This window comes from Cyclopterus lumpus, chromosome 6 (genome assembly GCF_009769545.1).
Source record: "Cyclopterus lumpus isolate fCycLum1 chromosome 6, fCycLum1.pri, whole genome shotgun sequence".
Classification (NCBI taxonomy): domain Eukaryota; kingdom Metazoa; phylum Chordata; class Actinopteri; order Perciformes; family Cyclopteridae; genus Cyclopterus; species Cyclopterus lumpus.
The window spans coordinates 26,371,273-26,385,230 of record NC_046971.1 but is presented as its reverse complement, the minus strand read 5'-3'; the positions used below and the strand labels follow the sequence as shown (position 1 = coordinate 26,385,230).

At 41.8% G+C, this 13,958-nt stretch overlaps 1 protein-coding gene and 1 pseudogene across 1 annotated transcript; one reads left to right on the top strand and one right to left on the bottom strand.

The window, feature by feature from the left end:
• Positions 1–384: 384 nt before the first annotated feature.
• On the top strand, positions 385–446 carry LOC117732910 (annotated as a pseudogene).
• Positions 447–3,810: 3,364 nt separating this feature from the next.
• On the bottom strand, positions 3,811–13,451 carry galn (galanin/GMAP prepropeptide). Its single transcript, XM_034535552.1, has 6 exons — positions 13,363–13,451; positions 12,110–12,190; positions 11,074–11,128; positions 5,606–5,692; positions 4,630–4,701; positions 3,811–4,106 (listed from the first exon to the last, which is right to left on the bottom strand). The coding sequence occupies exons 2-6, from the start codon at positions 12,188–12,190 to the stop codon at positions 4,045–4,047; spliced, it is 357 nt and encodes a 118-aa protein (XP_034391443.1). The 5' UTR covers positions 13,363–13,451; the 3' UTR covers positions 3,811–4,044.
• Positions 13,452–13,958: the final 507 nt, after the last annotated feature.

Below are 13,958 nucleotides of genomic sequence, written 5' to 3'. Positions count from 1 at the left end.
TGGAGCCCAGCCGGGGCTTTCTGTGGAGGGGTCAGAGTGCCTCTGGGAGGAATGATGCAGGGGAAGGAGCCGCGAGGAGATCTTTTGTTCTCTCGCTCCTCAGCGCACGGATCCTAGCCGTCTGACGTAAAGGATCTGTGCACGATGGTGAGTTCCTCGGCGAGGCAGGCGGGACCTGAAGTGGGTCAGACCGGGTACTGGTGGGTCACAATACATACAGGGCTCACAGCTCAGCACTCAGACCTCTGTTAACTGTTGTTTTTTGTCCAGATGAAGCTAGTTATAGCTAGTTTTTGCCCTCCCTTCCAGCCTTTTCTCCTACCATGTACAGGACATTTTCTGTATAAGACCCCTTTAAATACCCCCCAGGATCTTTGTGCTGTTGTGTTAGTTCATCTAACACACACACTAAAATTGGAACGATACAGAGAAGATTGGCATGGCCCACTCTGACTGTAAAAGAAGAGCCTTAAGAAGAACTCAAACCTTCGTGTTTTGTGACTTGTAGCAAAATCATGTGTTTAAAATCTTCCGGTTGAGCAGTGAAGAGGAGCCAAACCATGTGGTGTTGTTGTTGTTGTTGTTGTTGTTTCGGCAAACCGTGTTCCGAAAAGGTCTTGTTCACCGTCTCTCCTTAATGGAATATGGACGAGACAACCTCCGGTGTTTACTAGAGAGACGTCCGTTATTTGTCCTGCTGCTTTCTAAACTGACCCTTAAACGTCTGTTTCCTCTTGCAGCAACTAGTGAAAGAACCATTTTATTTTGGTAGACTGAGCTGGATTATATAAACATTTAGCTCATCAGGAAATGTTTACTGTGACCAATATAATATTCTTTGCTGTATCATGTGTCTCTGTAGTAGCCTACTGTATTATAATGCCCAATGTGCTATTCATTACCTTACAAAAGGGTGCATAAGTGTTATATACGGTTATTCATTGTCATAACTATATTCTGTTGAAGTGATGGTCAATATTTACAATGGAGCATCTTATCGATCCTCGCTTGAACCGGAAGTTGTTCTGCTCTGAGGAGGGAGGAGCGAGGAGAGAGGAGGGAGGAGGAACGAGGAACGAGGAGCGAGGAGGGGGAACGAGGAGAGAGGAGGAACAAGGAGCGAGGAGGGAGGAGGAGCGAGGAGAGAGGAGGGAGGAGGAGGGGGAGGGGGAACGAGGAGCAGGGAGGGAGGAGGAGGAGGGAGGAGCAGGGAGGGAGGAGGAGGAGGGAGGAGCGAGGAGGGAGGAGGGATCTCGGAGGAGCCATGATCAAGGAGGCACGAGCGCAGGTTTCCAGGAAGTGTTTTTAACGCTCGACCCGCCCCCTCGTTGTTCATCAGTGATTTGATTGGACGCTGCAGCTGATCCGACTGATAGCTGGAGTTTCATACCAGAGTGTGAAGACAGATCAAAGTCAGAGAGAGCTGGAGAGCGAAAACATCTCCACTCTGACAGGGATGATAACATTTTCTTTATTATTATATGTAATAGTTGTACACCATTAAACTGAAAACAACTATCATTTCAATCAATATTGTAAGTGGATTTTTATGAGAATGTTCGCTAAAAACTGTCGGGACCAGAAATCAGTTCCACTGATCATGTGTTCAGACTCAAGATCCGTCATAAGTCTCTCCAGCTGTTAAGGCCGACTGACAGCGGATCCAGATGTGATCAGCTGTCAGTCATCAGAAACCAACATCCTTCACGTGACGCTTCCGAGGAAACAACGTCTCATTTCTCTTAAAACATATTTCCTTGTTTCCTCTCCTCGCAAGGTTTCCTTGAGTCTCCATGCATCCCTGGTGGGAGGGACTAAGACGCAAGGCTGCAATTAAGAGGCTTGGGATGCAGCCACTGATGCAATTTCAGAAACTACATTGACAGTCCAGGAAGGGGATTTTAGTTTTTTTAAAGGTTGATTTTGAAGGACTTTACCGGAAGTGTTTCTGTAAGATTTGTGCTAACTTGTGAACGTATATAAATGATCTGTGCAGAAAAAGAGGACACATCACTTCCATAATGATACAGTCCTCATGTCATGAAGACTGACATATTATTATGTATATAAATATGTTCTCTTGTTGCTCTACTTTTATTAATTATTATTACTGCATTCCTACATTTCACCTTGTACTATATTGTATAGCGAATGTTATATTATATTTACATTTTTTTATATTATTACCATTTTTACAGCTTTTTTTTTTTTTCAAAATAAAAGTTTCTACAAACTGCTTTTTGTTTGGAGTCGTTATTATTTCTGATTATTAATAATTAATTTCAACCTCCGACATGTAAACATGTCATTGAAGTGAAACACTAGTCAATACAACACAACGTGATGACTCGTGCTGCTGCATGACGACACATTTTAAAGGTTTAATGGATTCATCAGCTCATGTGAAAGTTTCTGCATTTTTTTTCTTTCAGTCTGATCATTTTTGTGTAAGTACACATATTTAATGTAATACGATCACAATACATATTTGCTTTTACTGTACTAGATTAATCACCATTGTTCTGTATTTTACCTGCCGTCACCGTCTGAACCGGCCGGGGATCGAACCGCTGACCTGCTGCTCCGCATGAGACCAACAAACCTTCTGGCATCGAAAGAGCTGGAACGTTTCAGATGTACAGCCAGCCAATCAGATGTCTCCATTGTACTCATTTCTAGAATCTAATGAAGTAATTACTGATAACAAAATAACTTATTTAAATCGATCAGCTCATGTGATTTAAATCAAAAATAATCCAATAAATAATGTTGCTACAACCCATCCATCCATTATCAGCTCTTATCCGGGTCGGGTCGCGGTGGCAGCAGGTTCAGCAGGCCGACCCAGGCTTCCCTCTCACCAGCAACACTTTCCAGCTCATTCTGGGGGATCCCGAGGCGTTCCAAGGCCAGCCGGGAGATATAATCCCTCCAGCGTGTCCTCGGTCTTCCCCGGGGCCTCCTACCAGTTGGACGTGCCCGGAAAACCTCTAATGGGAGGCGTCCAGGATGCATCCTGACTAGATGCCCGAACCACCTCAGCTGACTCCTTTCGTTGCTACAACCTCAACGCTCCAAACATGTCTGTGCTTTTAATTAGGGTTGGCTGAGAGAAGCTTACAACAGCTGTTCAAATAAAACACCTCTGCTTTTAACAGCTTTAGTCTCATATTGGAGAAATAAAAGCCAGCGTGTTGTAAAGTCTGCGATACATTTGTTCAGAAGTCATCGTTAAAAAGCCAATATTTACATGCCTGCACATGGATAATCATGAAAGTTAGTACTTTATGCATATGACGGATTTAATGAGACACGAGTACGACAGAAGTGCTCATACAGCTGCTTCAGCTTGTTGATGTTGACTGAGGGCCGTCTGGGGTCTGGAGGTCGGGTCGGGGTCTGGGGGCTTCGTCTGACTTTCAGTCTGAAATCGGTCTTCAACTGGTTACATGTGAAGAAGGTTGAAGGCTCTTCGAGGTGAGCCACAAGGATCTATTATCAATGACTTGCCCCTGATTTTGCAAAGATATCTCGTTCTTGGTGGTAACCAGATAATATCCCTCAGGAACCTGATGGTGAACCCAACGTGTGGAGAGAATGTAACGTCAAGCACATTGCAAAGATAAGTTAAGTTAAGAGCTCTTAACAAACCATCAAAGTGTAGGCATGTATTACTTTTTCTTTACTTTTTTAAAATCTTTGATTTAAAAAACAAATATATATATCTATGACGGAAATGAAAGAAATTCAAGTTGCAAACTCCAGTGCCATTTGTTTATTTATTTCACCCAATTCCACTAAATCAGATGATAGTATATTAAGATGGTAACACAGTAATGGTTCTTAAACAGAGGTACCCCAAACAATTTACACAAGAGCAGATTTTGTATGAGGGGAGGGGAGCAATCGGTCTCAAAGAGTAAAATAATCAGAATACATCCGGCATCAGAGTGTGAATGGAGCTACAGTAAGGGGACATTTAGGGCGGTGGGGCTTCAGACAACAAAACATCGACTTAGATGGAGATGAAGTGAAGAGGACACGTCAGCGATTGGCCAGTTCGTCTGATGTCACAGAGGAAGGCAGGCTGTCCAAGGCTCCCATCTCTGGAAGCACACAAACATGGATGGGGAACATCACTGTACGTGTCAGCATGTTGTTCCATCCAGCACTTCAGTATTGTGAACATTGTGTTGGTATCAGTATATCGCTTGGTTTAGGTCTGCTTCATGTGTATGGGCTCACGTACATCCCTCATTTAGGGATTCTCATCTTAACCAGAGTCAACTTTAAAAAGAAGTCAATCCAGTCGGCAGAAGAAGAAAAAAAAGAAGTCGGCATGGTGACACGTTGAATGTCGACGCTTCTGGACCAAAAATAAGTTTCGTGACTACATTTCATATCAACCCTGCGATAAAATGACAATAAATGAACCTTGTAACCATGAAGGCCCCTACATAATGAAAAGTAAAATGTTTTTACTCATTAGTCCCACAACATCCAGCTCTGCTTGTTGTCTTTATTTTGAGTTTGATTTTCTATCAACATGCTGTATTTTTATGCAGCACACTCTTCTTCTGACATCAATCCTCACTTTGAGGTTACGTCAAATAGAAATGACAGACATACCTTTCAGCTTCAGGTACGACAGAAAGTCAATGATAGTGTGGATGATATCTCCATCTGCTAGTCTCAGGGAACCTGTGGAGGTAAAGCAGCAAAGTGCAGCCCACTGTCACGCCATCTGAAGCCGGGAGCACACTGACAATCAGATACGAAGATATCTTGATACAGGGAGGAATATTGAACTATCCTTTCATTTTGTTTTAACATGATAGATGTGAATTATAGAAAAAACGGATTTAGCCTTAGTGCACTGGGTTAGCTTGTGTGCTACTGTGTTCGCTTTCATGCTACTGTATTAGCCTTTGTCCTACTATGTTAGCCTTTGTGCTACTGTGTTAGCCTTTGTGCTACTGTGTTAGCTTTGGTGTTACTGTGTTAGCCTTAGTGCCCTGTGTTAGCTTTGGTGCTACTGTGTTCGCTTTCATGCTAATGTATTAGCCTTTGTCCTACTGTGTTAGCCTTTGTGCTACTGTGTTAGCCTTTGTGCTACTGTGTTAGCCATTGTGCTACTTTGTTAGCCATTGTGCTACTGTGTTAGCCTTTATGCTACTGTGTTAGCCTTTGTGCTACTGTGTTAGCCTTTGTGCTACTGTGTTAGCTTTGGTGTTACTATGTTAGCCTTAGTGCCCTGTGTGAGCCTTTCTGCTACTGTGTTAGCCTTAGTGCCCTGTGTTAGCTTTGGTGCTACTGTGTTAGCCTTGGTGACCTGGGTTAGCCTTTGTGCTATTGCGTTAGCCTTGGTGCTACTGTGTTAGCTTCAGTGCTCTTCCCTCACCGTGAAAGCATGCAAGAAAAACAAAGGTTTTCTTGAAGAATAAAAGGTAACGTGGTGAGGTATTCCTTTAAATAGAATGAAAAGTGAAGGCCATCAAAGCGAAGGTTGCGAGAGTGTCAGTAAGGGGTTGCAGGACAAAACCACAGAGTTGATCTCTATCAGTCGATAAAGGAAGACCATGCTGTGCGTGAGAGACAGACAGACCTGTTCTGAAGTCCTCCTCCTGGCCCATGTCCCTCTTGCCAGCCAGACCCGACTTGTCTCCCAGAGTCCTGTGTCCATCTATTCCATCTGGACAATGAGGAGTGATCACAAAACAGATGCACTTAGCTCAAATGAGGTAAACTGCAGTTCAACTTGATTTAAGTATTGCAGCTATTCAGTTAAAGCAGTTTTATATTGAAATTATTTGTTTAATGTTTCATTTCCAGCTGCTCTTGAAAGAAGATCTAAAGGACATTGTTGTACAGTTGGTTATTTCAGTATGGTATTTGGTTTTGTAATTGTTTGGTTCAATTTCCAAACTTCTACGGACCACCTGCAGGGCTTGGCTCATGGAATTGCGGTATAAGAAAAAGAAAAAAAGATTTTGATGAACAGAAGGAACCAAACGAAGCACGCGTCTAAAATCGGATGGACAGCCGTGTTAACACACAAGGAAATGCATAAGAATAATTATGATGATGATGATGAAATGAGAAATAATATAATAGGCAAAGTGGTTTGCGTAGCCATGGTGATGGGTGCATCGGTCGCTCTCAGTGTATTCCTATGGGCCCACAGATCATAGTGAGATAAAAGTCCTCATCAATCATCAATAACTTACACATTTTACAAACACCACATTTGTAAAAGAGTGGAGCATAAGTTTAGAACGCTTGCTCACGCTCATCTCTGTGTGTTTAGAGGTCTGCTACCTAGACAGTCAGCTTTGTTGCATTGAGGTTATTTCTAAAAATGTCTGTGTGTAATGTGTTGCAGTTAGATACACAATGCCCGTAGGAAGACAGTGTGTAGTCGATGCGTTACTTTAGCCTGGCGAGTCAGGAATAGATGCTAAATTATAGCTGCGGGTCTCAGGTGGGGTTCAGGTCTCAGATTAGCAGTGCCAGTAGGGTGCTGTTGAGTTGGGTCCTAAAGATATGGTGGTACTGGAAGGGCTCGAGTGCTCAGAACAGAGATAGGCTTGTGTGTATCCTGCTTGTAGACGGTCCTGAAAGGGACGGTATAAAAAAGGTCACGAAGGTGACGCTTTCCTTTTAAAAAAAGCCTAACGTTTGCTACATTCACGCTACATACATTCATTTTGGAATCCCTTAGGACAGAAACATTTGGGAAGCCATTTTAGTTTGAACACTGCTGGGTTGTGTTTTTTAGTCTGGACGGGCAGAAACGGAGACCTTTGGAGACGGTGGCGCAGACACCCACGTTAGCTTCTTGATTGGGTCTCAGTCACGTTGTGTCCTCCCCTGACTCGTCGCGGCCAAACACGTGACAAACGGCATCAGCCTCAAATCAGTGGTCAATTCATCATGGACAATAGATTACAGGTGTTGCTGTCTATGCTCGTATGTGGAGGGAAGCAATTATACGAGCGCTTCATCCACAACTGCCATGTCCAGTGGCGTTCTCAGCCCTGGTCATGTGATGTGCGCTTTCAGGCGTGGTAGTATGGGCCGGGAGTGTTTCCATAATGGCAACAAAACGGAGACCGCTTTCGTTTCAAACGAAAAAAGTAACGTAGCAGTGTGGATGTAGCCTTAGCCTTCCTTCACACCAAAAGCGGTTAGCGCAGCGTCGTGTGATGGATTTGTTGCACATTGGTCTGTTGACGCCAAGCGACTGCGCGGCGATAAGCGCCTTTTTGTTCTCTCGTGCCTGGGTTTGTTCAGTAAAATGAATGGGAGAACTGGAGGTTTTGTTGTGAATGCAGTTCTCAAGGTCTGATTAGAATCCTTAAAGACTCTTCTTACTATGTGGGTGATGAAAAAGAGTTCTGTTTGATAATAATACACAAGATGTAAAAACTGGGCCTCATATAGAACCTTGATTACGCCGATGATGACTAAACTACACAAAATGATCTACCTTTATCTATTTTCAAGTATGGGTCCTTATCACATATTAAGTTCACACACTGGGATCCGTTAAGAGCGGCCATGGTGTGCTTGAAGAGGAGGGACGTAAGTGGCTGGAGCTGTTTGACTCAACTGAGCTTACTCGTTCGCTTAAGTAGTGCTCGAGCTGCTTGTCCAATTAAAATACATGCCATTGGAGTGACCAGAAGGAGGGGAAATAATGTACTTTAATGGTTGTGTGTGCTCCTCTTGTCTCTGTGGGCCCTTGGTGTTTCGATCGTTACATTTACTACTATATGTCCTGCAATGTTAAATGCTGTGTGTTTTATTATGTAATGTATTTACCTTAAAAATTCAAACTTCTCTTATTTCAAGTATGGTAATTTAAAGGCGTTGTCGAGGCCTTTACACACTGAGGTCGCGGCGAATAATCAACATGAAAATGTGAAACACTCACAAGCGAATAATTCACATTAAAACTATTCATAACAGCAGCAATGCAAATTTGGAACCGGATCCTGTTGACCCAGAGCAGCATCGGTCAGTCTGTCTGAACAGCCTAAGCTACTGTCAGCTATTTTATTGAGTTTACTTTTTAGCAAAAAATGCTCCGAATGATTTTAAGTTCCCTCCGGTAAACAGTTACTCAGTGTTTATGTCTGGGGCTTTTATTTTGAAAGGTAAAAAAGAAAATGGTGGGTCTGGTCTGCACTAACTTTGTCACAGTCTAGAGGCGTAATGACATTTTCTTGTTTGGGACTGTGGCTCACGTCTTGTGCTAAGCTACGCTATCCTACAGACATTATCCTTGTGCTGGACACACAAAGGTGAGACTAATATTGCTAATCTAATCTTACACTTGGTAAAAACAGTAAAAATGAACTGTTACTTTTAAATAGGAGTTCTTTGAAATAACTTGCAGGTCAATTTCTGGTACTTTTTCCGAGACGTTTTCAAAACACAGCAAGATCGGATGTATCTGTGTTGATGTCATATCTTACAGTGCATAACATTAAAAGCAACCCAATGGCCCCAAACCGCTCACAGTCGCCAGAATTCTGTAGTTCTTTTGCGACTTGGGAAAAAGGACTACGGCATGTCCACAATCTGTTGGAAATGGCCACAATGTGGCCTGCACTGGCAGCTTCATGAAAATGAAATCCATTGGCAGCATGGATACAGTGGCCTCAGCTAACAGAAGTCTGTTTGTATTTAGTAACTAACCACGACAACTCATAAAGGCATTCATACTCGTCTTGGCTGGTACTGGAGTCTGGACCGTTTTAGAACAATGCTCACAAGAAGCTCTTCCTGTCGACATCGCGACACAAACTCAACTTGAATTCCTTCGCTTCGAGCACAGAGAGAAATGCAATGTTTGGATGCGTTGGGAGACAGACGACCCTCCCCGGATGAGTGACAGTGGCAAACGATAAGGAGGCGGCATGTTCGGACGGAGCAATTCCCGGCACGACGCCAAGGCCCTGCAGCGGCCGTACGTTTTCTATCTTACATTGAGTGACCAGCTCGTCTCTGCTTCGGACACTGGGAGAATCCTTTATCTGAATTAGGTGATCAATACGACCTGAAACACAGGATGAGGCAGGAGCAACCTTTACCTGGGCTTCACACACACACACACACACACACACACACACACACACACACACACACACAGGGACAACAATTTCCAGATTTCCTGGGGTGGAGTTATTTGGAGCCCACAACAAACATGTGGATATAGCCAGCGTTCACAGTAATGAGGCCATCTTTGAATTATACTATATTTAAATCAGCTGACACGGTGGAGTCAATGGACAGGGACAAAGACACAGAACAGCATTGATTCACAGAAGATGGGCTCGGCCCTTTTTAGTGTCGCGAGCCGTGCTGCATGGGCGACATTTTCAAACAGCACCGGTGAGCTCAGGGCTCTGCAGAAAGCATTTTAAGGAGATCACTATGTTCACCGTTTATTCAAGGTCGTAATTTAAAAAGGTGCAATGTGTAAGTTCTGGCGACGCACTCTCAACACGTAGGGGGCAGCATTTCACCACTACTACGGGGTTCGTAAGTTCTAAATGTATACCCGTCGGAAAAATGAGTGCTTCCTCGTTTCTGAATTCAATCCGATAAGCAGAGCACCAATACGTACAAGGAACCGGTAGCGTCTCTCCTTCTTCTTCTTCTCATGTTTGGACAGTGAGGACAGACAGGGACGCCACAGTGACTCGCTATGGCCTCTCCAGGCAGGAGAAGCATTGCAAAACCCGACGTGACGGGGCTAGCTGGTTAGCATACTAATTTCCGTAGATATCTCTGCACCACAATGAGTAGACGGCTCGGACACGACATCACCACCGTCACCACTTAGTGTTCTGTTGATCATGTTTGTTCACTTTTTTAATACAATTACCGACAGATCTTACACATTACTCTTTTAACAATAAAGCATTTTAGTCACGGTCTGGAACAATAACTCTTCTCCACCCCTCCACTTTTGTTTGAAGCTAATACATTAGCCTATATCAAAAACAAGGTGTGCCATATTGAGAAAACATTCCTGCTGAGAGTTAGAGCTAGATAAGAAGGCTGATACCACCCTCACATCCGTCCATTAAATATGAAGCTACAGCCAGCGGTGGGTTAGCTTAGCATAAAGAGTGGAAACAGCTTTGTCCGACCTCCCAGCACCTCTGAAGCTTAAAGCGTTAGTTTATACCTAAGTTGTTTAATCATGTTGTTTTTAAACTTTTAAGTTGTGATTGATTTTGTGTTTGAAAAAGACTCGACAATACAAATGGCGTATAAGCAAGCAGAGGTGAAATGATGCAGAGATACAAAGATCACAGTCTAACAGCAGCATAGGCATGGAAGTGAGTGGGATGGGGTTAGTTGTTTGTTTGAAGCAAGAACACGTAGTTAAAATGTTCACATTTCTGTAAGTTTAGTTTAGTACAAAACACTGTTCAAACAACACGTTCTCACTCCCAACTCATCAAGTACTGAGCAAGTAGTGGTCAGTGGCCCCACGCTTCAAAATATGACAAGTTTCCGCTCAATACATGCATTACGACCTTTCAAAATAAACTTCCCTGTTCACAGGAAATGCACAGATTCCGCTCGTTACATGAACAGTCTCTGAATTTAGGTTTACTTACACAACAAAAGCACTTGGTCAGGATTAGATCACAATTGGGGTTTAAAATAAGAGAAGTACAGTAAAATAATTCAATGGTTTTAGGCAACAAAAGTACTTTCTTAAAAATAAATATGCTACCTGAAATAATTCTGCTTGTTATGTAACTGGGTCAATAACGTGTGGAAGTTATGCAGCAAAAGTACAGTAATATAATTAAATGGTTAAGGCAACAAAAGCACTTTGTTGGGATTCAGAAAAACATTGTGCTTTGGGTTAAAATAATGACGTTATTTTGCGTAACTGGCGTGACCACGGTTAAATAAGTCAATGTTGATTTGGTTTCACACGGGACAGAAACAGAGGGAACAGCCTGTTACTGATGCAGTGTGACAGCAGGCTGTGTGTGTGTGTGTGTGTGTGTGTGTGTGTGTGTGTGTGCAGTCGGTACTTACGGGGACCTAGCAGGTAGCCAGCACTGTTCAGTGTCCAGCCCCGTTTCTCCTTCGCCTGCAGCGTCCACAGAAACACAATGATCAGATCATCAGGTGCTTCTTAAAATATGAAATGTGTTCATATTCATGCACACATTTGATGATGAACTGGTGAATACATTAACGCTTGTACCTCTTTCCCACATTGTGTGTATTATCATATCAATTCAAACTGCTATATTAACTCCACCCACTAACAAACAGGTTTACATTGGAGCTGCTTTCATCGTCTTAGGCTGCGGTGTATTCTTTTGTCTACTTCTGACATCTCGGCACCAGTCAGCCAAAAGAAACTCCACAAAGCTCCGATTACGCAATGTGCTCGTCCAAATTGATAGTAACGAGCACACACTGAAACTCCTCAATTCTATCAAACTTGTATTTAATGTTTGATGTGATTACTCTGTATTTGTGTGCATACAAACAAAGTGTATAGCTGTAAATATATATATTTCGGTTAATTTTGCCTTCAAACATTTTTCATTTATCAAGAATGTAATTGCCACAGGACTATAAACAAAACTATGGATTTATGTTAAATAGACAATTCATTTATTGAACCACTAGAAAACGTGATATATATCGTTATCGTTATTATACATTAATTTCTGGGCCCAATTCTGTGACAAACTGAGCCCCGTGGAAAGTGGCTTTACCTCTCTATATATATATTGAGCACAGATATTAAAGTTTATTAAACACTCAAATCTATTTCAGACATCCAACTGTATTGTGATATGTAGACCTACGTATATAGCTCACGGTATTTCTCTCTGTCTCCCTTGTCAAATTTCTTAATTTAAATTGTCAAACTTTTATATTATTAATTTAGGTGTTTTACATTGTTATTCTATTGCGTCTACTCATGTTGATATTTTGTATTATATTTGTGTATCTCCAAATAATTTGACACACACACACACACACACACACACACACACACACACACACACACCACCCAAGCCGTCTAGAGGTTGGCTCTGAACAGCTCACTTACCGCAATGACCAACCCGATGGTCTCAGAGAGAGTTGCACAGAAAATGAGCGACACGCAGAAAATCCCAAAGCACCTCTGCATCTGAGAAAGAAACAAGACCCATATGAATGTATATCAAGACCCATATGAATGTATATCAAGATCCATATGAATGTATGTCAAGACCCATATGAATGTATATCAAGACCCATATGAATGTATATCAAGATCCATATGAATGTATATCAAGATCCATATGAATGTATATCAAGACCCATATGAATGTATATCAAGACCCATATGAATGTATATCAAGATCCATATGAATGTATGTCAAGACCCATATGAATGTATATCAAGACCCATATGAATGTATATCAAGATCCATATGAATGTATATCAAGACCCATATGAATGTATATCAAGATCCATATGAATGTATGTCAAGACCCATATGAATGTATATCAAGATCCATATGAATGTATATCAAGATCCATATGAATGTATATCAAGACCCATATGAATGTATATCAAGACCCATATGAATGTATATCAAGACCCATATGAATGTATATCAAGATCCATATGAATGTATATCAAGATCCATATGAATGTATATCAAGACCCATATGAATGTATGTCAAGATCCATATGAATGTATGTCAAGATCCATATGAATGTATGTCAAGATCCATATGAATGTATGTCAAGATCCATATGAATGTATGTCAAGACCCATATGAATGTATGTCAAGATCCATATGAATGTATATCAACATCCATATGAATGTATATCAAGATCCATATGAATGTATGACAAGACCCATATGAATGTATGTCAAGATCCATATGAATGTATGTCAAGATCCATATGAATGTATATCAACATCCATATGAATGTATATCAACATCCATATGAATGTATATCAAGATCCATATGAATGTATGACAAGACCCATATGAATGTATGTCAAGATCCATATGAATGTATGACAAGACCCATATGAATGTATGTCAAGATCCATATGAATGTATGACAAGATCCATATGAATGTATGTCAAGATCCATATGAATGTATGACAAGATCCATATGAATGTATATCAACATCCATATGAATGTATATCAACATCCATATGAATGTATATCAACATCCATATGAATGTATGACAACATCAACAGGAAAGCATTCAGCAACGTCTTTCTGAGCAACTTTCTCCTTTCGAGACGGCAACTTTTCGGGAGATCAAAAAGAAGCCAAAGGAGCCGCTTACCTTTGATGTGACTTCCCCGTCCGGTACACTGAAGCCTGCGGCAGAAGAAGCGTTGACAGTCGGAGGCTCGGATGAAACTGAGGGGGACTCCGTCCACCTTTTTATGCCACTCCAGCCCCGGCCCCGACGCGTCAGCAGCCCCACCCCCTCCCGATGGGCAGGTCACGAACACAGCTCATAATGAAATTCAATAATATCATGATTTGTTTTCTTATATTTCGCCCTCGGAGACATGGAATTGGATTTGTTTTTTTAAAGATGGGGCTAGAAAAAACCCAAACGTCATTCTTCTGTCCTTATCTGACATGTGCCATTGTAACGGTCCTCTCCCGGAGCAGGTGGTCAATAACACGTGTCATGTCAATAATCGTGCAGATTGTATGACTTTTTATTCATGTTTGACTTCATTTCTTGCTGTCGTTCTCATTGTCAATGGAGCAGAATTTATTGAGCATTTTATATCAAATTTTGGAAATACATTCTTTTTTTTCTTTTTCTTTTCTTTTTACAGTTTGCCAGTTTTTTTTGCAGCAGAACATTACAGCTTTTGCGATTATGGTGGGAAATAATAGTAAAGCCTGTACTGTGGCTGGGAC